The sequence below is a fragment of the Pteropus vampyrus genome, unplaced genomic scaffold, assembly GCF_000151845.1.
Source record: "Pteropus vampyrus isolate Shadow unplaced genomic scaffold, Pvam_2.0 Scaffold39, whole genome shotgun sequence".
Lineage (NCBI taxonomy): Eukaryota > Metazoa > Chordata > Mammalia > Chiroptera > Pteropodidae > Pteropus > Pteropus vampyrus.
Window position 1 is genome coordinate 3,355,506 of NW_011888820.1, and position 23,949 is coordinate 3,379,454.

Genomic DNA, 23,949 nt, shown 5'->3' on the forward strand with positions numbered 1-23,949 from the left:
ATTTCCTACTCTTCCAATCCTTACAATTGTGATTTTGTGTCTTTTAACAAGAAATATACATAAACCTTTGAAATTTCCTAAGTGATAAGAATAATAAAGGTATCTTAATATTCATACAAACCCCTTTCAACCACACCTGAGTTTATGTTATAAAAGTGACTTTTGGAAAGCACTTCATGATGGCGGCTGTTACCAGAAGAACCAACCATGTGATTGGAGGATTATAACTTTCTATACACACACACACCCATGCTATTGCAGCATTATTTACAATAACTAAGAAAACAATCTAAATGTCCTTTAATGGATGAATAAAGAAAATGTGTGTGTGATATAGAGAGAGAGAGAGAGAGAGAGAGAGAGATGACAGACTGATCTATGTAGAGAGAGATATAGATACATATAATGGAATATTATTCAGTCATAAAAAGAAGGAATTCCTGCTATTTGCAACAACAGGGATGAACTGGGCATTATGCTAAGTGAAATGAGCTAGAAAGGCAAAGACCAAGGGGAGAAGAAGGGCTTGAGGCTGAAATCAATAGCAAATGGCACTGATTTAACCAATCATACCTATGTAATAAAGCCTCCATAAAAATCCGAAAGGACATGGCTCGAAGAGAGATTGCAGGCTGGTGAACACAGGGAGATTCACGAAGAGTGGTGCACTCAAACAGCATGGAAGCTCCAAGCTCCTTCCCACATATCTTGCACTATGCATCTCTTCTATCTGGCTGTTACCGAGTTATATCCTTTTATAATACACCAGTAACCTAGTAAGTAAAATGTTTCTCTGAGTTCTGTGAATCACTCTAGCATATTAATCAAACCCAAGGTGGGGGAGGGTAAGTCATTGGAACTTCCAATCTATAGCCAACTGTGACACCCTAAACTTAAATCTAGCATCTGAAGGGGAATAGGGTAGAGTCTGATAGGACTGGGCCCTGAACCTGTAAGATCTGACCCTATCTCCAGGGAGTATCAGAATTCAGTTAGATTTGTGACACACCAAGTCACAGTGTCAAAGGAGAATTGAGTTAACTGCTCGGTGTTGTGGAAAACATACATAAATTGGACACATCCTTCCACATTATCTTTTAAAATTCACAGTCGCTCATCGATAGGGTGACTATGTATTCCAGCTTGCACATAACTGTATCACATTACTATTTTCTGGTATGCCATCCAATAGATAAAAGTAACTTCATTTATATAATAAATTAGATGATTAACCTAATTATCAGTAAACTCTACTACCTAATTAAAAAAATAGGGGCATTAATATACATTTAATCACATTAGCTAAGTTCAAGTTTAGTCTCTAAAGAATACTTAGTTTCCTTATTCTATTACACTATTTTATGAAATAAATTCAATTTAAACCACCTGATTATCATTATTTTGTTATTTATTTCAAACTATAAAGTTCATGTACACTATTGCAAATTGGTGTAGGTATCCTCTATTATAGGTCTACACCTAATTATCTATAAAACATGAAAAGAAACAATACTGAATCAATCAGGCACAACAATTTCCTTCCATTTTATAAAAAAGAACTTCTAAACCGACTCAAGAGCTAACCACATTTCAAATTATGAATTGGAAAAAATATATTAGAGGCACATTTTAAAAATAAATACATTATAAAATCTTGCTTTTTACTGATTCAGTGTAATGTTTTTTGTTTGTTTTTATGGCTATTTGATTTATATCCTTCCTCGGGGCAACTTTAGTATGCAACTCTCATTTTTTTAGCAGTCAAAAAACCCACAAATTTAAATTGTATTAAAACTTAACCTGGTATTGTCAGCTGAAGACACCATAAATAGCACCATAAGAACATGTGCACTAAATTTTAACGCTGTTCATTAAGAGTTCCATTTTCCTAAGTTTGCGTTTGTTCTTTGGCATCGGCTTAGGATATAATCCATTTTTCAGAAGGTGTTCCTTGCTGTGGCGAATTTGAGCACCATGTTGAAGCTGGAAAGAGCATAAAGCTTGAAGAGGGCGAAGCAATGTCTGTTGAAATAAAAAAAAAAAAAAACTAAAAAAGGAGTCTGTGACAAGTCATGATATTCTATCTAGAATTTTTCTTCAGAAACAAGAATTATTATCATATTATTATTGGCTTTTAACTATGAAAAGCAATGTGTACCTTAATACATGTGAAAATTTCTAAATAAATAATTTATTTAAATTCATACCTTACATACCACTAAGTAACTCCAGTAAAAAGACACAAATCAATTTTCCATATGAGTGATAAAGTCTGAATTTAGTTTTATATATTCAAACACCACAAAAAGTTGTTGCCCTTGTAATAATTTAATCTGTAATGAGCGGACTATAAGAGACCATTAGATAAAGATTAGTTAATTCAGTTTCAATCACAGACTGATGTAAGCTTCCTGCTATCTGATAACGATTAGATCAATAGCAGTAATGGGTAAGTGGGTTACTAATCCACATTAGCCTATGGACCTCATACAAGTCAGATACCCAGGTTTTGGTACATATGAAATAATTCTAACTGAATATGTACCTGTGTAAATTCAACTATTTATAAGCTCAGCCATTTAACATAAACATGTGAACTGGGTGGACACATAAGATAACAGAGAATGCTAGAGGTTATAAAACAACTAGAGCATATATCTTTCCTAATGTTATTAAAATTTTAATGATTTTTGAAATAAAAACACTATACTAGTGTTTTAAACACATTTTTAGTCAATTCTTTCCTTGGGCCTAAGACCCCTGATTTAAACCTTTTAAAAAACAATAGCAATAATTTGATTGAGATTATTAAAGGAAAAAAAAAGAAACAAAAAGAAACAAACAAACGAAACCTAATAGATTTAACAACAAAAATTTTAGACTATGTAAAAAGTTATTCCCCCACATATGCAACATAAATGATAGGAAGGGCTTAATAGCTTTAATTTACAATGAACTTTTACAAACTGTAGCAGCCACTGATAGCTACTTCTTTGTATCCATTCTTTTCCTCCTTATTAAAAAAAAATCCAAAATTTTATTCAAGGTGGCAATGTGTCCAGCTAGTAATATTACACTGACTAATGAATGACATAAGTCTATCCAATGAGATAGAAGTGGAAGTCTTTGGGTGGGGCTTCCAGGGATGCTCTTCAAAATGGAACAGACTTAGCAACCATAGGCTATTGCTCTTTCTTCTTGCCTGAAACATAATTGTTAAAGGTAGAATAACCCTAATGTGACTATAGGGCAATAAACATGAAGATTAAAACCAAATACACATGATGATGAAGAGAAAGACAAGAAAAATCTGGGTCTCCAATGTCCTTTTTAGGCTGCATCCCAGGCCTAGACTGCTCACCTCAGTATTTCTTATTTACAGGAGAAAAAGAAACTCCTTCATGATTCAACCACTGCAGTAAGTGCTTTGTTACATGCAACCAAATGTCATTCCTAACTGATATTCACCAACAAGATAAACATCTTCGAAAAGCTCTACTTGACATTATTGTAGAAAGCCCCTTAGGTATGTTCTCATAATTTCTTTTAATATCTTCATTTCTTTAAACGAGAGGAAATATGGAAATGACTACATATTACTTCACAGAATCAATACAGTGTACTGACTGGATTCTTAAACATTATACCTAGGAAACATCTAGGATTACATACAGACTGAGCCTTACTATTACTTTGGGACTTTATGTTGAATTTGATCCACAGACAATATAAGAGATAAAGGGTCCTGTTACCATTCTATATCTTAAACCTTGCCTGTTGTAAGATATTATACTCAGAACATAAAACAGGTTTCCTGCTATGATGGTATATTAATTATTTATTTCCAGAATAATATATCTTATAAAACTGGGAAAGGGGGAGCATTAGTAGCAGTATTAGTAGTAGTAGTATAAACCCTATCCCAAACCTTAGCCCTATTATATTACAACTATTATTAAACTACCACCACCACCACCACCATTAAAGCTTCCATTTAGGATTGTGGTAAAAATTCAATTAAAATTAAAATTGAATTTTAAATTTTGAGAATAAAGGTTACAAGCCAAAGAAGATCCTTTTCAGAATCACCCCCCCTCCCAAAAAAAAGGGAGGAAAGAAAGTTTTAAATGTATAGTCCATGAATATTACATTTTTCCCTAAAGGTTAGAACTTTTAATGAGTCCTAGGTCTGATGTTGGCTGATCCTATAGCTGTACATCAACGAAAAGGAAAATACAGAGACTGTACAGAAAGCAAGTTTAAACAATACTACTGGATTTCATATTTAAGACACTTAAAAATAGTGTAGTTTTGTTACTGTTGTTTTGCTCAAGAAAATACAGAAATTATGGTGAATAAATAAAATAGAAAGACAAGTACAGAAATATATTAAGTGTTATATTGATGGCCAGGTGCATGGAAATAGGCAATAAGGTTAGAGGGAAGGGAGAAAAGTCTGAGAACACTCCCTGGGCATTTGGGGTAAGGATCTGGGATCCCTCATGATTTTTTTTCCTCAAAAGAGAACAGAGAAAAAGAAATTGCCTGGATCCAAAACAAAGTCTACTCACACGGGCACAAATACACACACAGAAGCCTATTCATGAAATACTACTTCTTTCATCAAAAGAAGAAATGTCTCCAACTCTGACATTTTCCATGGCTTAGGGCAGGGGGGAGGAAAAGCCAATTCAGTGCTTGCTTCTGTTATTCTTTAACTCTCCTTGCTCTGGAGGCTTTTTTTTTTTTTTTTCCTTGGTAACCAGTCCAGTTACTCTGGCCTGAGCTTTTATCCATTAGAGAAATTTCCTTCATGGCTAAGGCACACTCTTAAAATAGTAACCATAGTCTGTAACTAGAGAAAGAGAGGGAGAGGGAAAGTAGGGAGGGGAGGAAGAGAGGAAGGAGTTATAAACTTCATTTAGTTATGTTCGTTATCCTCTGACTTCTTGAGTTGTATTTATGAAAATTTTTCAGTGATTAAAACACCCTAATAACTTAAGATTTATTTTGCTATTTTTTCTTTTGCCATAAATGTAAAGTTTCTTACATGTTCCAAAAGACTGAGATGTTAATGAGCACAATGAACCATTATTGTTTACTGACGATTATTAATTATATATGAAATCATCAGGCTTTCATTGAAATTAAATAAAATGATGATTGTAGGTTATAACCTTTTCATATTCTGCAGGTGTTTTCTCAAAAAATTATATCTTTTTTTAACTCTAAATATGGTTAATAAGATAAACAGGAAGTTGGTATACTTCCTCAAATAAAAGAGTCCGTGCAAAAATAAGGTTGCTGTAAAATATTCTTTTAATTAAAAAGGCAAATTTAAGTAAAAAGAACACAAAATACTAAAAATACAAAATACTAAAAGAAAAATCTAGCCCCCTAAAAAACTATTTAATGTTGTGATACTTAAAAGCAATTTAGCATATTACAAATGCTGTTTGACAGGTTAGAATATTTAAATAATGCAATCTGGAATGCTAAACAGAGAAAAAAGCACCAGAGAGGGAAAGGTTGGTTATAAAAGTATACAAATTTCTATCATAGATACCATTCTCCTTGTCACTTGAACTACAAATTTAACCAGCTATATATACATTTCTAAATTTTCTAGATAAAATCTAACCAGACTCCTACTTTCTAAAACTACATAATGTTCTAAAAACATACATACCTCTTGTATGTCACTATTTTTCTCCAAGATGGAAAGAGCAACAGCTGCACACTCCAGTGTAGAAAGGCACCTATTAGTTGGCTGCGTTCGAATTACATACTGACTAGAAATGCTAGTTTTTAACTGTACCTGAAACCAAAAATGGAATAATAGAATGTAATTTTTGCTTTAAATTTAAAACTGTAAAGTCTCTTTTAAATATTACTTTAATTTCCTTCCGAAATTACCAGTTTAGTAATAGTAAATGTATCAATATCTTCTATACATATCCTTTTGATAGTATTGTTAACTAGAAGAGGATATTTGCACATATATCTGACAAAGAAAATATATCCAAAATATATATAAATTCTTACAAATCAAAAATAACAAGCCCCTCTCGGTGAGTGAAAAAGTAAATAGACTCTAACTTCACAAAGAAAAGAATGGCAAAAAGATAGGTGTAAAAGTGCTCAACACGGTTTAATACAAATTAAAATCACAACATTCCATACTCACCAGAACAGTTAAAATAAAAAAGACTAACACCATCCAAATAAGGAAGACATGGAGCAAATGAAACTCTCATACATTGCAGAGGAAGTGAAATAGTTTAATCGCTTTGGAGAACTGACAATTAGGATTTTTTATTTTACGGTTTATTCTTCCATTATTTCTTAATATAAACTGATAGCTGTATGTCAGTCTCAGTGTGAGTATGTATAAACACACAGACACACATACAAATACAGGCGCATATGTATATATGTGTCCTCTCTTTTTAGATAAAAAGCATAGTATATATACTTTTATCATGAAGATAATATTTTAGTTGAAACCTAATGATAGTCAGACATGAAAAAGGCAATAAAATATCAAATGTCAACTAATTGGCCTTTTGATTCCTATTTTAATTAAACGAGATTCAAGTAATCTTACACTCATAGTCTTATCCCTAGCCCACACTCTGATCAGAATCACATTTAAACATGTGTGGGTAAATGAGTATTTCAGGTTTTTACTCACATAATACGTGAGCATAGGGATTGAAGGTAATAGTGTCTAAGTCTTAACAAACAGCAACTTATTAAAATCAGGTGTCCTTCTCTTAATTTCTAGCATCTTTAAAGTCCTATAACTCTCTCATTCCTTTATACCATTAAAGCTTTCTCATCCGTGGAATCTTGTTCCTCACTCAATCCCTTTCCTCCAATGTTTCTCATGCAGTACCTCCATGATGAGAAATATGGTTCTTCTACTCTGCTTTTTGTTCAGAAAATTCTCTACAACTTTTATCCTTTCTTTCCTCGGAAAAGGAAGAGAGGAGAGGAGGAGGGAGAAAAGGAAGAGAGAATAGGAGACCAGGAATGAGGGAGAGAGAAAAGGAAGGAAGGTAACAAAGTGGGCACATTAAAGATTCACTACAGAATGCATCTGATTTTGGAATACATCCTTTAAAGCATATTTGACTAATACTGTTTTAGATGTGATCATATTAAAATTACTCTGCATTTCTATCAATGGAAAAGATGGAAACTAAATGCAGGGAGGGAAAGAGATGAAAAAAAAATGGCTGAGAGACATGTATAATGATAAAAGAAAGCCTATGATTAAATAACTGTAAGAATAATTCATAATGTTGATCAACTGTAATTAGCAATAGTTTTGATATTTCGTCAGGTGAACTAGGAGAAAAGAGTACAGCCAACTACTGCTTCAATACTCAATTCCAAGTCATCACTGGAGGAATTTATAATAGATATCTGATTACAACAAAATCTTTGGAAAACATGCAAATTCACAGTGAATTTTGTTTATTGGAATAAAATTGATTCTTAAAATAAGTTTCTTATTCCAGGACAGAGTTTTATTTCTTATTGTGAAAACTCAGAACTTGTAATTTATCATGTTACAAGACTTCAGAATAGCCTACACAAATAGTCTCTCCAAGAATCCAACAGTATACAAAATCTGTCATATTAATATATACGTTATTAGAGCATGTTAATGTGACGTCACAGTTCTTTTTATGTATATGTGCTATTTCACCTTCAACACACACTTGATTCAATGAGTAAATGAGCAAGTGCAAAAAGAAACACTGTTGATCCATCTTTTTGAGAAGTCACAGGCATCAAAACAAATAATTTCTAAGAAACTGCCTTGCCTTCCTGAATAAAAGTTCAAAACAATCCCAGGCAAAATTAATTATTCTAATAAAGGAAAAAATTAACATATGATGAAAGCATGGTAGCATGGTACATAGAAAGAGGATCTACTGAAAGACCAAGATTATTATATCAAACCTGACAATAATCAATCAATCTCAGTCAAGTCATTTCATTTCTCAGTTCTTCCTCACCTATAAAAGTCAAACAGCTGGACCTATGGGTGTTAGAACCCATCTTTTAGCAATCAATCCTAAGATTATATATAGCATGTATATTGTTATTTATTAATTCATTATATATAATACATTATATAATTATTATATTATATATAATATTAATTTCTAAATTTTGGAAGCCATGCTAACTCAAAGAATGCACAATAATTTCAAGCTTTTGGGAAACTAGTTCTCTATGGGTATAAGTTTTTCAAATGTTCTTAATGTAACTTCTTTAGAAAGAAGAAAATCACTGGTTAATTTAGAATTCTACTGTTATAGATTGTAAGCTTATAATATAACTTCCATTTTAGAAACAGCCAACTTTCCATGTCTTCTTTCTAGACAGCTTCAGATCTTTTCCATTGATTCTCTGAATTGACTAAAATTTGAATTCCTGGAAATTATTTTGTGTTTATAATGCCTTCCCCTTTCTTCTCTTCCATTAAATCTTAAATACATATTTAATATATAAGAATACCAGATAACAGTTTGATGACTATGATCACTGTTCAGATGGCTTCAAAAAGGACTTTTTCAAATGTCTCCTTCCTAGATATGCCTTTAGCTATTTTTGTAACCACAAGCAATTTGTGTCATTAAAAGTTAGGGTGACAGCATGTTCAGTGGTAACAGCTTTTAGAGCTAACAAATAAATATTCAGGAAATAATATGCCATGGCTTATGTTTGCATAACATGTTTTAAAATAATTTACTGTAAAATAAATTAGTTAATTCTTTTTGTCAAGCAAAATAAAGCTAAAAAAGACCTTGAAATTAAAATTTTAACTCATACCCTCCCAACACAAACACTGTACTTTTGTAATTTGATGGTGATTACTTGTTATCTGTACTCAGGCTATTTTAAGCCAAGTTTCATTACAACATAAAACTATTGATTGTGCTTCTCACGTAATAAAGGTCACAGACTTTCTAATCACTTGATCAGCTTCTTTAAAGGTTTCCAGGAAAATCTATTTTCCAGGCTTTCTGAAACAACCTAGTTCAGAAGTGAAATAAACTTTTTAAAGCAGTATCCTGAAGTCTTATCATTGGAAGATACATATAAAAACCCTTCTTTCTGTAACAGCCTTTCTTTTATGATCTTTAATAAGTAAAACTCATTATCTGAGCTTATGAGCTGCCCTTTGAAAGAAAGGCACTAAATCTGTTCTTCTAGACCCAATCTCTCATTTCACTTCACTCCTTTCATTCTCTCAGTTTAGTTCAACAACATGATCTAATAGTGATAGGAGTCCAGCTTTGGCATCAGACAGTCATCAGTTCTACTACAGACATAGCCACTTACATGCAACGTTTCATACACTAATTGCAATACTAGATAATGTACATGTATTGTCTCATTTAATTCTCACAAAGACCTTATAAAGTAGATACTATTATTATCTCCATTTTACAGATGAGGGAACCAAAGAACAGAGAGGTGGAGTAACTTACTCAAGGTTCCAAACTCAGTCATGATAGAGCAGATATATGAATGTATAAAGTCTTATTTGAGAGCCTGAGCTCTTCATCACCAAGCTAATAATTAAATGGATGAACTCTTAGACAAATACCAACATATGAAACAAACAAATAAACAAAAACAGCTTTTCTTCTGAAAAGCAAGGCTGAGGCACCCCTGAAGAACTTTTGCGTTCTGCTGAACATAGTTTAAAAAATAATGGTATAAAGAAAGGGTGTTCTCTTACATAAGTATGAAAGTTATTCACAAATATCAGTATCTACGTCTTACTCCAGCCTTGCCACACTATGAAGTCCGCAAAGTTTTTACAGAAAATGGAAATTCTACAATTAATGTTAAAACTCAGAAAATCTGACAAAAATAAAGTTAAAGGGGGCATTAGTTATAGATAAAATAGTAATAACAGCACTACTTCCTAAACTCATTGTTTAAATTGTTTAAACTTTTTTCTGAGTTAGCCTGAGAAATTTCATTTATAACATACTTTCTATAGGTAAGCACATATCCAAAATTATATATATAAAAAAAAACTTATAGAGTACATTTGCTTTAAAATTTAGCACTTTCTTACACATTTAAATGAAAAATAAAGTTATAGGTTGCTTCTCCAACATACATAAACTTTGTTAAAAAATGCAAGTATATAATTTAGTAGCCTAAAAATTTACCACTTAACAAATTTCAAATTTGAGCAACTCTAAATAATGATACAAAATTTAAACTGTTAAGTGATATATTTAGCTACATATCTTGATTACTGGTTTTCTCCATTAATAAAAATACTTATTTAATCTTCCATTGTCTTTAACGAAATTCCAATATAGTCTATATCTGAAGTCACTGGGAGCCAGGAGTATGAAAATATATCCAGAAATAAAGTAAAAACACATAGATTCATGAGGTCACAGAATTTTAAGTAATCTTTAGCAGTCAAATAATCCACCTCCTTGTTCTTAGGCATAATTATTCTTTTAAAATTTCTGAATTCACAGAATTAATCTAATATTTAAAATAATATTGAAATATGATAATTTCTCGTAATTAAATAAAACAAGCTTTTATCTGAATTTCTAAGCTTAAAAAACCCCAAAGAATTAATGGAGGCATGAAAACAAAAATTCCTTAAGATTATTGGCTACAAGTTTCAAAACAGTCACAGGGATGTAAAGTACAGCATGGAGAATATAGTTAATAATATTGTAATAACTATGTATAGTGCCAGGTTGGTACTAGACTAATCAGAGGGAATCACTTCATAAATTATATAAATGTCTAACCACTATGTTGTACACCTGAAGCTAATATAAAATAATCTTGAATCTCAACTCTAACTGAAAAATTAAAATTAAAAAAGAAACAGGATTATTGGCTACAATAATTTCAGAGTGATTTCAGTAAATTAAAAAACATTATGCTACTAAACAATCCTAGAGAGCAGAATGTCACTGTATATTACAAATCTTTACGTTACTTTCCCCTTTATTTCGATTCCCATTTTTTCCAACAGTTAATAAGGACAAGTCACTGTTGAACAATGTTATAGATTACAGTGTTTGTAATATCCACTGGAATTGAAATTGTCCACTTAAGTATGTTTACATATATGCATTTTTTCATATGGACCAACATCAATTTATACCCTTTATTAGGAAACTTAAATTAGAAACTGATTTACGATATTAGAAAGTGACTTACTAGTCTTACCAAAGTAATAACTAATGTTATAGTATCTTGCTAGCCATTTTTCACTGAAGATAAACTTTATTTGACAATTAGTAGTTCTATCCATTTCAAAAGCTGTCATGGCTCCATAAACAGTCACTGAGAAGTGAATCATAAATTGGCCTAGGTGTGAAATAAGGCACATATTATAAGTTTACTTGCCACGAAAAGTTTATTTTAAAATTTACTCTAAGTTAAATTGTATGCTATTTTATTTTATTAAAAACACGTCTCATCTATAACCCTGAATTAAAATAGTGTGTATGAACTGGGAGGCAGAAAAGCACAGTAACTAAAAGCATGAGATGTGAAGTTAGATACACCTAAATTTAGGTCTATATAAGAGTTGTATGACCTCAAACAAGTTTCTTTAACTCACAGAGCCTAAAACATTAGTACCTTAGACAATGATTGTGCTTTAAGGAACTAACATATGTGAAGTGCTAAGCAATGCCTGACCTACAGTAAGCACTCAATACAGACAAAGTGAATGAGGGTGGTACTGCTGCTAGTGATGTTAATGAGGATAGCAGTCCTGGTGGTGTGATTCACAATGCTTTCTTCATAATCTGATAAATAAGTGTGAAGCAACTCAGCTTTACTTAAATAAAGTCAGATGAATAGGGTGTGAGATGAGATGGAATTTAAGATAGAACCAGGAGAATATCAACTTATACAAGATGAAAGAAGGAAAGCTATGGAATAGGTAGGAAAAAAGGCAGTCTTAAAAGAAGGAACAAGAATAGAGAGGTTTTATGAATACCAGAGAACAGTCACTTTGCCACCAAGTAAATAAAATATTCTCAAAGTTAGAATCCTGTAAATAAAAAGCAGCAATATTTTCATTAAAATGTATTTATAGATAAGAAAAATATTAATTATTCTTTCATCCTACAAGTACATGATCTAAGCATCATTAAAATATATAATTGCCAAAGTAATTAGATCTTGTAGCTATCTTTAGATATTTCTTTAAAACATTCCCAAACAACACATATAACAGAAAAGACAGACCAAGATTTTGTAATAATTTTTGAAAATCACTTTTAAAATGAAAATTTTTCATTTCTTGCATGACTTTTATCTGCCTAACATTTTCAACGTATTTTCTCATTTTCCTTTACCTCTGCACATGTGCAACTTATCTGTAATGTTTAATTGATTTTATAACAGTGAAAGTGACAGATAGACAAAAAAGAGTTGGTTAATAACAGGTTGCTATCTTCTTCTGAATAATAGAGTATAGGATACCTAAATGATAAGAAATTATGGGTTACAAAGTATCATAACTTTTAAGACCTTCATTCATTTATAACTAAGTTTGACTGTATGTGTACAACAGAACCAAGTATATAAAATTATAAATGTCTATATACTAGTGTCTCAATAATTATATTGTCATATTATATTAAATAATATTGTAGAAAGCCTAAATAAAAGGAGACAAACACTATGTTCTTAGAATGGAAGACTAAATATTGTATAGATGTTAATTCTCAAAATTTAATTTATGAGTTAATGTAACCTCAATAAAAATCTAAAGAGGTTTTTGTGGGGTTTCATAAAGCTGATTCAGAAATTTTATGTTAACGCAAAGGCCAAAATTACCATGATATTCTTGAAGAACAACACTGTAGAAGGATTTGCCCTACCAGTCAGACTTACTATAAAGCAACATTTAAGTAAGACAGTGTGGAACTGGCACAGAAACAAACTGACCAATAGAGCAGAATTTAAAGCATAGAAATGTATCCTCACATATATGCACAAATGATATATGACAGTGAAAACACTCCAATGCAATGAGTTTAAAAACCGTGTTTTCAGTAAATGATGCTGGGACAATATATGTGCAATAATCCAGGCAGCCACACGTGGAAAAAAAAAAAATGAAATTGGACCCATAATTCACATCAAACATAAAAATCAATTACAGGTAGATTAAAGGCAAATGTAAAAGGTAAAATCCTAAAGCTTTTAGAAGATATATAAGAGAATACGAGCTAGAGGTAAAATTGAACATCATAAAACACAGACAACACTAACCATGAAAAAAAAAGCTGAAAAATTCAACCACATTAAAATATAAAATTCCATTTATCAAAACACAGGATAAAAAGAGTAAAAAAGACAAGCACAGAGGGAATATATTTGCAACATATTTGTCAAATAGCTCAAATCCAGATACATATAGAACTTCTAAAAATCAGTAATAAATAAATGAATAAATAAGTAAAAAAGCTAAAAAAAGTTAAAAGATGTTAATAGGCACTTCAGAAAAAGAGAACATCTAGATGACTAATAAATATATTAAAAGGTGTTAAACTACATTAATAATCATGGAAAAGAAAATTAAAACCAAATGAGAAACTACTATAAACTCATCAGATTGGCAAAAAATTTAAAACATCTGACATTACCAAATGTTAGAGAGGACAACTCCCATACATTGCTGATGGGAATGTAAATAGTTACAATTACTTTATAACACTTCAATCAAACCTAGTAAAACTGAAATTATGCTTACCTCATGACCCATCTATTTCATTTATAGGTATATGCCTGAGAGAAACTCTTGCACATGTACATCAAAATATATGCACAAAAACATTCATTGCAACACTTATCATAGTAGCTCCAAGCTGAAACAACCTAAATGTCCATCAATAATAGAATAAATAAATTGTGATATATTCACTTAATGGGATATTATACAGCAATGAAAATGAACTAAGTACAGGTATGTACAATAACATGGATGACTCTTATGGGTATAATATTGAAGAAAGATGAGATAAAGGGAGCTCATATGGTATAATTTGATTTATATAAAGTTCAAAAATAGGCAAAACTATCATTTAGAAATACATAAATCTAAAAATAAAAACAGAAATAATTACAATAAAGGTAAGTATATGGTTACCTCTGGAAGTAAGAAAGAGAATAGTGAAGGGGGTAGTAATACATGGTGGAAAAGAGGCCTGGGCCTTTTGGGATGTCAATAATGTTCTATTTTTTCTACTTCAGTGGTGGTTATAAATGTTAAGTGTTTCTTACTCTACACATATATTTTATACACATCTCAAAATAAAACATGCTATTTAAAATTATCATAATAAGTATTAGCTCAATAAATGCTCCTTCCTATTAGAAGTTTTCTCTGCTATGCAAAACACTAAAATCAAATTGGAAAACAGGGGATAGTTGTCAGTAATTAGTTATGTAATCTTGTAAGGGTTACTTATGTTTCGAGGTCTCATTTTCCTAGTATATGAAATAATCAATTCGGATCTATTTCTAAGATACCTTCAGTTTCTAAAATTCTGGGATACTCTTTATCTCTCATCATCCAGGTTAACATTATCAGGGCCCTGATCAAATCTCATGTAGGTTCTTTCCACTCTTCATTGTATAGCAAAGTAAAAAAAAAAAAAAAATTGTATATACTATGTCAAACAGACATACATGCAAACATAATATTTCACTACTACTTAAAGAACAAAAATAAGCCAAATTATGACCCTGATTTATCATTTTATCATTCTAACAGAGTGGTAGGGATAGAAAAAGCTGCTGATTGATGAATACATTTTTAAAATTCAAATGTACAACAACTATTCTGTATGAGAGCCAAAAAAGGTGTTACAGGCTTATATTTTGTGGTTTTGTGAAATTTTATTGAGAGTATCGTCCATTCAAGTATAGTCAACATATTGAGATGTTAGATAATGCCTGTTCTGTTAATGATGTTCTGTTAATTATTTTCTTAGACTATTTAAGAGAGCTAGTAAAAGCCAAAAAGTGAATTAGTATTTCTTAAATGAATCCATTCAAGCACAATTTGGACAACATAAAGTCCCGTGTAATAGCCATTAATGATACAATATATTCTCCTCTGAAAGATGGCAAAATTCTGTCAATTTTGTAGCATGAAAAACATATGCATAAATGTCAGATACTGAACTAACAAATGAATGTTTTTAGTGATACATATAAAAGTGAAGAATTAAAGAACGAAGAATAAAAAGAACATGGAAAAAGAATAAGAGATGAAGAATTCTTATCAAATTACAGGGGTTTCTTTTCTATTTAGTACGGAAAAATTCTGATTTCAAATTAAAACTGAATTTTCCCGAAGCTTATCATCAATCATCTTTTCAAGTGATATAAATGAAAATTCTTTTAGATGGTTAATCAAAACAGTGGCATGTTAATTCCACACTTCTTTGTGAAAAGGCATAATTACAATAAAAGTATCACTACGATGATATACAATATTTAACAAATTGTGTTTATTGTTATGTTGTTTTTTACCATCTGCTTAATGAAAGTTTCTCCTGTAGTTTAACTTACTATTATCTTAAGATTCTCATCACTTCTTTAATCCATATAAAATATGTTTGTGTATATTTAATTTATTGGCAATATCTAGAACCTAATTTCATCTATATTAATTAGTTATTTTTCTTGCATGACTTTTATCTGCCTAATGTTTTCGTTATTTTCTCATCTTCCTCTACCTCTGCATATGTATAACTTATCTGTAATGTTTAACTGACATTATAACAGTAAAAGTGGCTGACAAAAAAAGAGTTGGTTAACAACAGGTTGCCATGTTTCTTTGTCGACATTCTAAGCCAGAGACACAAACACACAAAATGTTTGTAACTATTAGCATGACTTTTAAAAGAAAAGCTATTTTCAATTACAGTTGAGACAGCATAACTTTTATTTTTAAATAACTTTCTCTCCAGTAACAGGACTCAATTCCAAGTCACCATCATTTCTAGCCTGAATCTCTGCAAATGCCTATCTGGACACCTTATTTCCATTTTAGTCTTCTTATAAATCATTCTCTATGCATCAGCCAAGTGATTAAAAAACAAACTGATCACACCATTACGCAGATTAAAATCCTTAGCTTGCTACTAAGCAAAATCCTTAACATGGTCTATAAATCACTCATTGTATCGATACTGCTCTCTTCTCACCTCTCTTACTACAAACCAGCCAGACTTATTAGTATGGAAATTTCTTTATCCTTCGCTTTGCCTAAGTGCTACTTGTCCTTTAGTTCTTAAATACTAGAGAGGTCTTCGTGAACCGCAGTTTCAATCAAATCCCCATTTTAAAGTACCCCTTATATTCCACTCATGGAATTTACTTTACAATTATTTACTGAACTAAGTGGCTGTTTATTTCCACATGATATAAGCTCCATTAGGACCTAAACTGTCTATTTTACTTACCATTTTATTCTGGTGTCAAGAACAGTGCCCAACTCAGCAGCTGGTGTTCAACAAGTCTAGATAAACACTATCACAGTCATGAGAAAATAAACTATAGCTATGAATTCAAACCCAGTAGTTAATAGTTAAATTTAGTTTTTTTGTGTGGAAATCAGAAGTGGAAAAAGGATCTATATAAAGAAGTTAGGGATTTCTGTCTGAATTTAAAATATGGAATTGATAAACCACTGCCTTGGTCAATTATTAATTTCTACACAGAAAAGTTGGAAGTGAGAAGTAAACTATTAGTCATAATTTATCTCTTTTGAGGGATTTTAGTAAGCTTATAAAGCAGAAAGTACCCACTGATGGCACACAAATCCTACAAAAACTAAAAATTTAGCCAATTGATCACATTATAGAAAAAAGGAGTATATCAACATTTAAGGTGAGAAATCTATAAAAAGCACTTAGACTTTATGAAGTATGAACTGTTTAATTATAAATATGTAGTATTTATCCAATCATTTTCTAAGAATATTAAAAGAATTCCTTTTTATTCTATGCAATTCTAACATTGTTTTCTATAATGCAAAATTTGAAAACCTTATATCTAAATATTTTCAGCAATTTCTTCTGGGATACAGGAAAAATACAACTAGAGCAAAACTCAGCATGTTATTGAAATCTACATCAAGAACATAAATAAGTTATCTTTTCCAAATGTTATACTTTAATTCAAAGTGACATTTTCAGAGCACTCATTTCAAGAAAAAAACTCTAGAGGAAATAAATGTCATGCAATTTTTTAAAATTGTATAGTCAAATAAAGATGTCACAAAAAACTTTCAACAACTGCTGTATTTGTCTAAACACATATATATGTACACATACATATTTTCCTACCATAAAAATGCAGATGCCTAAAACTTCTAAACTGCCAACCCAAAAAATATGTATAAACTTGATATCATAGGAAGTGTGTGTTTCATGATCAATCATATCATTCACATGTTTCTAAGACATTTAATATTCCATATAAAATTAGAATTTTTAAAAGATTTTAAAATAATCATAGAGACTTTTAATAACCCCAGAATTACCCTAACTTCTAACATATTTACATTTAGCTATATGTTCTAAAAAAGATGAAGTGTTATGCAGACAGAAGATATTTGTTGCACAACTTACATAAACTTTTACTTAGAGTAGTGTTGGAATTGTTTAATAATATTATTACATAGGAGTGGGTAAGTAAGTACTATATCTGTAACAATACTGCATGTATTGTCTTAACCACTCAAAGGTCAGCTTTAGTTTTAAATTTAGCTATACATTATACCAGTGTAGAAAATGCTAACCCAAATTTAGACTTACTAAAATTCTGATGAATAATAAAGATGCTTATCTGAAAGTCTGAAAGGAGAGTAAATACTAGGCCTAGTGATTTTCAAAAACAAATAAATATCTGACATAACAGATTAACAGGATAGTGTATAACTCAAGGTTACCATATTCATTTGCAAAATATTAGAAAAATTTTGCATTTGTGCTTTTACTTTCTATAATCATCAATGTCTTTTCTAGATTTAAAAAACTGCATGAGAATTATTAAAGACTTATAAGATTTAGAAATAAAAGTGAAAGTGCCTGTAATGTCTCCATCCAAAGACAATAACTACTTACTATATGGTATTTAGTCTTTTAACACTTTAATTTTAATATGTGATTATGAAAATTTTAATATCTACAAAAGAAAATATGTAATATTTGAGTTATGAAGTATAAGACTAAAAATGACATCCCTGAATCTTCTAATAACTAAGACATAGAATACAACCAAAATGATTGATAGTCTCAAGATACTCCTCCCAGTAAGCGCCACATATTCACAGAAATGTAGAAAGATAAGCAGATCAATCGATTTGATTGATAGATCCATACATCCAATTTCACTTAAGAATGTCCTTAGTAAAACAATAAAAGTTCTCCTAATAAACTCAACCTCCTCTGAGATAACCACTACTCTAAATTTTTCTAATTCTCCTACTTCTAGGTATCCTAAATAATACGTTGTTCAATTTTGCCTATTGTTGAAGTTTATTTAAAAGGTATATATTCTTCCGTGACTTGTCTTTTTAACAGCATGTTTCAAGGTTGCATCCATATCGATTCTATAGCAGCAGCTCATTCATTTTCAATTCTACCAGCAACCCTGTATGTAAATATATCACAATTAACATATTAATTGAAATATTTGAGTTATTTAAAGTTATTTGCTATTTTTTAAAAAGTAATAAAAATTCATATGTACTGGTACAGAAGTACAGGAATTTCACCAGAGTATACATCTAGCAGTAAAACTATTATCAACATATTGGGTTATGCTTTCTCTATGAAACAATGACAAATTGTGTTCTAAAGCAGTTATATTTCATGTACCCTTCAGCAGTAAATAAGAGTTCCATTTGCTCCATATAATCTCCAACATTTGATATTATCAGACTTTTTAAATGTTTGTAAAATTGTTTCTCATTGTTTGTAAATGTTTGTAAAATTGTTTCTCATTGTGGATATTTTGTATTTTTCCTTTCTTCTATTTAATTCATCAGTTTATAAAGCTCTCCTTTATCCTCTACCTTCATTCCAATGAGGAGAGATTTTTATCATCAACTTTACAAACTAAGAAATGTGGACGTATGCTTTTTTTAATTTAATAAAAATTTTTAAAAGTTCCAACAGAAATACCTGCATATAAGAGGCTTGGAAACCTTTGAAAGAAAAATAAAAATCTATCTGAAAATAAAAAAAAATAGGCACAAGCTTGGTCCAGAAACAATACTTCAGACTTGTAAGAAAGGAGTGATTCTGGGTAGCTGATTAAACTGTTTGGGGAGTTCATATAGGACACCACTGAGGATTTTCAGCAATTGTAAGTGGTGGAAGATCTGCTGGGGACTGCAGTCAGATCTTATTAAGTAAGAGCATGAACCAGTGAAACAAAGGTAATTATTCAAAGAATGACCTCATTTTGGACCTCAGCCTAGGATACCAGAGGAATCTTAGTTTACTCCATTCTACTGCTGGTTTACTACTCACTCGCCTCTTGAACTATGAAGGTAGGCTGATTTGTACCTCTTAGCATCCTAAGAACCTAACATTAACTTGAACATAACAGGTTTATGAATGTTTTTGGAAAGATATCCACGTGCGAATGTTTTTGGAAAGATATCCACATGCACTGGAAAAGGCATTACATTGGGAATGAGAAGATAAAAGTTCTAATCCCAGGTTCACCAAATACATCTTTTTGACTCTGGCCAAGCCAAATAACTTCTCTCAGTTTTCTGTAATACCTGTTGTGCTTAGTAGAGTTATGAAAAATATCAATGGCAAAACACTCTATAAACTGTAAAATGCTTTACAAATGTAAAGAGCTAATACTATTATTAACGTTGATAATGTCCAAACTTGCACATCTATGTTGTGCAATTTATAATTTTAAAAGTTTGAAAGCTGACTGAAGCTGCAAGTGAAAAGAAGTTTTAAAAAATTTAAGAGATCTCAATAGTGGTCTCTACTCTGCCACTAACTGAGTGATCTTTCCTATTTGTGTGTAAGTTTTTTTTTTTTTTTACTTAAGTATATGTGTGTGTGCATTCCCATTGTTACAATATTGGGTTTTCTGCCTCTTACTGATTTCTTTCTATTTTATATAAATATTATATATTTCAAACATATTAACTGAATTACATATTTTATATTGCAAATATCTTCTCACTGTGAATTATTTCACTCCCCTAATGTCTTTTGATGACTAGAAGTTCTTAATTTTAATAAAGTATAATTTATCAATTTTATTTTATGGGAACTACTTTTCATATAGTTTTTAATTAATAGTTAAAAACCAAAGTCACCTAAAAGGAAGAGTGATAATGATACCTGGCAGACACACAGGTATGTGCCTGTTACCACCAGCCAGACTAGAAAATCTGATGACTCACAGGGTATTGAGTAGAGTACACAGAAGGATCTTTCCTTCATAGTGGAGACTAAGTAGCACTAGATTGAGCACTTAAAAAGTGTTACTTGCTTCCTCTAACACATCTACCATCAAGAGAATACGCTTGAGATAGCCTACAAGAGGATGAGAAGCAAATGGAATAGAACTTAATCACACCAGTGACCTACACAAGAGCCACTCTATCTATGCCAGTCATAAGACTGAGCCCAGCCAAAACCAGCAGAGCTGCCTAGGTGACACTAAGCTGACCCTATGAGCAATACATTTATTATTATACATTATTAGCATTTTTATGGTTGTTTGCTACAGAGAATTATTATGGCAATATATAATCAAAACACTGTAAACTTTCGTATGACAAAAAAGATTTTTGGTCTTAAAGTGATCAAAGAACTTTGCAGTATTTCAAAATGAGATCTGCCATCTAAAGTAAGACGGTTGAACGCTTTAAAATGTAATTACTTTCAAATGGTTAGAATGGTAAATGTTACGTGTATTTTAACACAAAAAATGAAAAGAATCTTTCCATTATACAATGTCAGGTATTAATACCAAAGATGGCATTAAAAAGCCCTCCCCAACCTAGGCCCTATCCTACTTTCTGGCATCTTTTCTTGTCATTTTCTTACTTGCATCTTAAATTCCAAGGACCTTGATCTGCCTACAGTTCCTTATATACATGATTCTCCTTCTCTTCTCTGATACTGTGCTCCCATTTTCCCCTCTTTATAGAAGTGTCCATCCCTCTCTTTGTAGCACTTCTCCTGGGCGACAACATATTCTTTAGATGGGTAACATCCCTTCTATGGGAAACATTCCATGATTTCCCCTAGCAGGATGTATGAAATTTCCCTCCTCCCAAAAACCTACTATCATTTTTCTTGGCACACTGTACTGTAATTATATTTATGTATTTGTCTCCTCCAACTTGACTGCGCTCATTGAAGAAAGAAATCTTGCTCCCTCCTCATCTTAGTGTTTATAGAGCCTAACAAAGGGCCTGTCACATAAAATATGCTGACTAAAATTATGCCTTGTAAATACATGTACAAGCAAACAAGTAGATAAGCCAATCAGTTACATTCCTTTCCCAGGGCAGGGAGAAGCTTTATCTTCTAATTCTTTCTACCTTTTTTCCCTCGCCACTGAGGAAAATACCCTGGAATACGACCTCAGTGACTATCAGAAAAATGAGATTTATGAAGAAGACAACAAATAGAGAAGTGGTTTCTGTACTACGATACTTAGTGATAGCTACGAAAAAAATATATACGACAGCACAGCTCTGCAGAAATGGTCTGAAGCACAAAACATTACATAATTCCAATACACTTCCTGTCTCTGTTATGCGAATTACTATTAAAAGAAAAGGACAAGGAATCTGGTCTTCTAATATCCATTTAGTAAATATTAAAATGTAACTTCAGCAAGATTTGCTATAAATGATTTAGTATGACAATAAATGAATTTTAAGTAAAAGTACTATACAAGTTAAAGAAAGAACTGCTTCCCACATTGATACTATATTCAATAATATACTAGAGTTTATATTTCATGTGCAAATTTTTATTTGCTGTTGAAAGGACCACTTTGCATTAACAGAAATATATGAAATAGAAAAAAAAATCTATTTGATTTGGTTAAGAAACTGATGAAACAATAAATACTGTGACTTATTTACATTTAGGTCATTTTTTAAATAAACCTTTAGCAGAAGAACTATGAGATGTTCAAAACTATAGAGCAATGAAGCTAAACAAAATTCCCTAACTGGATCAGGAAATGACTTCCCATTAATTAAAAATATGTACAAACAGAGCACTGTTTTTCCTCATAATGCTCCTAATTCATTTCCCTTATCCTTAGACTTTAACAATTACAGTCCCTCATTCATGATAGACTAGCTAAGATTAAACGAGGTGAAATTGACAAATAAATAAACGAATAGATTTCTTCATCCTTAAAGTTCTATAAATCTAGGATATAATAATCTGAGAATAACATTGTTTTCCTATTTTAGAAAAATAATTATTAGAATTGGTAATATCTTTCAGATTAGTTGTTTAATACATTTAAACGTTATATCTGGACGTTTAAATGTATTAAAGATGGAACTATGAGAAAATAATTCTATTTTAAAGATATATACTTGGAAAAACAAAATGAATACTCATATTTCCTAAAAATCTTATAATGGATCCACAATGAAATATCATTTGAAATAGAAGCTACAAAAGACATCTTATATATTTTTTTATGCAATGTATCATTATTTTATGCAGCGCCATACTTTTAATAATAATTAAATGTGATATAAAATAATCTCCCTGAAAATGATGAGCTAAAATGGACCTGACCTAAGTAACTTTGAAAAACAGTATTTTAACTTGATACTGTTAGGCTAAAGACAAAAAGAACTGTATATAAACACAGCACTCTAGTTGGTAGATGTGTTTCTTATGGGGATAGGAGTTAATCCTGAAACTAGTACACATGTATATTCAAGTGGGATGAATAAATAAATTATAGCTAATAGACCCAGACTTCTCAAGGACAAAGAAAGAATTTACAAAAAAAAAAGCAAGGAGGAAAGGCTGTTTGGTGCTGGATTAGAGATGAAAATAACAAATGAGAACTTATTTGTTTTAACTATATGAAGATAGTCTGATACAGAAATAATTAGAGATGTGTGCATACATAGGATGGTATACAGAAATATATTTTCTAAGGCTGTCAACTGAGATGACCTAGAAAAGTGACAACTCAGTAGCAACAAGCATACCTACAGCCAACACCCTAGTTTCTAAATAGAATTTATAAAGAAAAGGAACGAGAGATCCCTGGAGAAACGGCTGATTTGGAGAAACTTTAGGACTGGGGCAGGAAAAATACAAGATGAGCCTGGAGTGCCTTATAATAAGAGAATTAAAGGAAGCGATTTAAGAGAAAGAGAGACTTTGTGAAGAGTGCATTTGAGGACTAGAATTCCACATATAAGTTTTAACATTTCTGTTTCAGGAAAAACATCCTGACTCCTGGGCTTATGTTTAAATGTCCAAAAACTGAGGAAAAAAAAAAAAAAGAATAAGTGTTCAATGCTTTAATTGCCTAGGTCTTTTAAGTTCATTATAGATCTATTAGGCAAAAGATTTAAACCTCTGACAATTTTACTTATGTCAAATATAACCAACAGGGATAAAGGACAAAAATAACAATACAGAACATTCTCAAATTATTACAAAACTGAGAGTTGTGGTTTTAAATTTCCTATCAACAAGCATTTTTAATTCTTTATGTTTACTGAGTAATCAGTCCAATAGGACAGACAATTCAATGCCTATGTTATTTAATATGTACCACACTGAGGAAGAATATAAGAAAAGTATATTATAAGTTTAAAATCATGTGAAGAAAAAAAAATCATGAAAGCAAGAA

At 31.1% G+C, this 23,949-nt stretch overlaps 1 protein-coding gene across 2 annotated transcripts in view; it reads right to left on the reverse strand.

Moving 5' to 3' along the window:
• Positions 1-1,387: 1,387 nt before the first annotated feature.
• DTWD2 (DTW domain containing 2) overlaps positions 1,388-23,949 on the reverse strand; it is a 94,833-nt gene continuing 72,271 nt past the window's right edge. The window contains exons 5-6 of one of the 2 annotated variants that reach the window (XM_011358267.2): positions 5,690-5,818; positions 1,388-2,022 (exon numbers count right to left, since the gene is read on the reverse strand). In XM_011358267.2, the coding sequence (XP_011356569.1) occupies positions 1,852-2,022; positions 5,690-5,818 (300 nt within the window). In that variant the 3' untranslated portion in view covers positions 1,388-1,851. The remainder of the gene's footprint in view (positions 2,023-5,689; positions 5,819-23,949) is intronic. The other variant, XM_011358268.2, reaches the window with a different exon arrangement.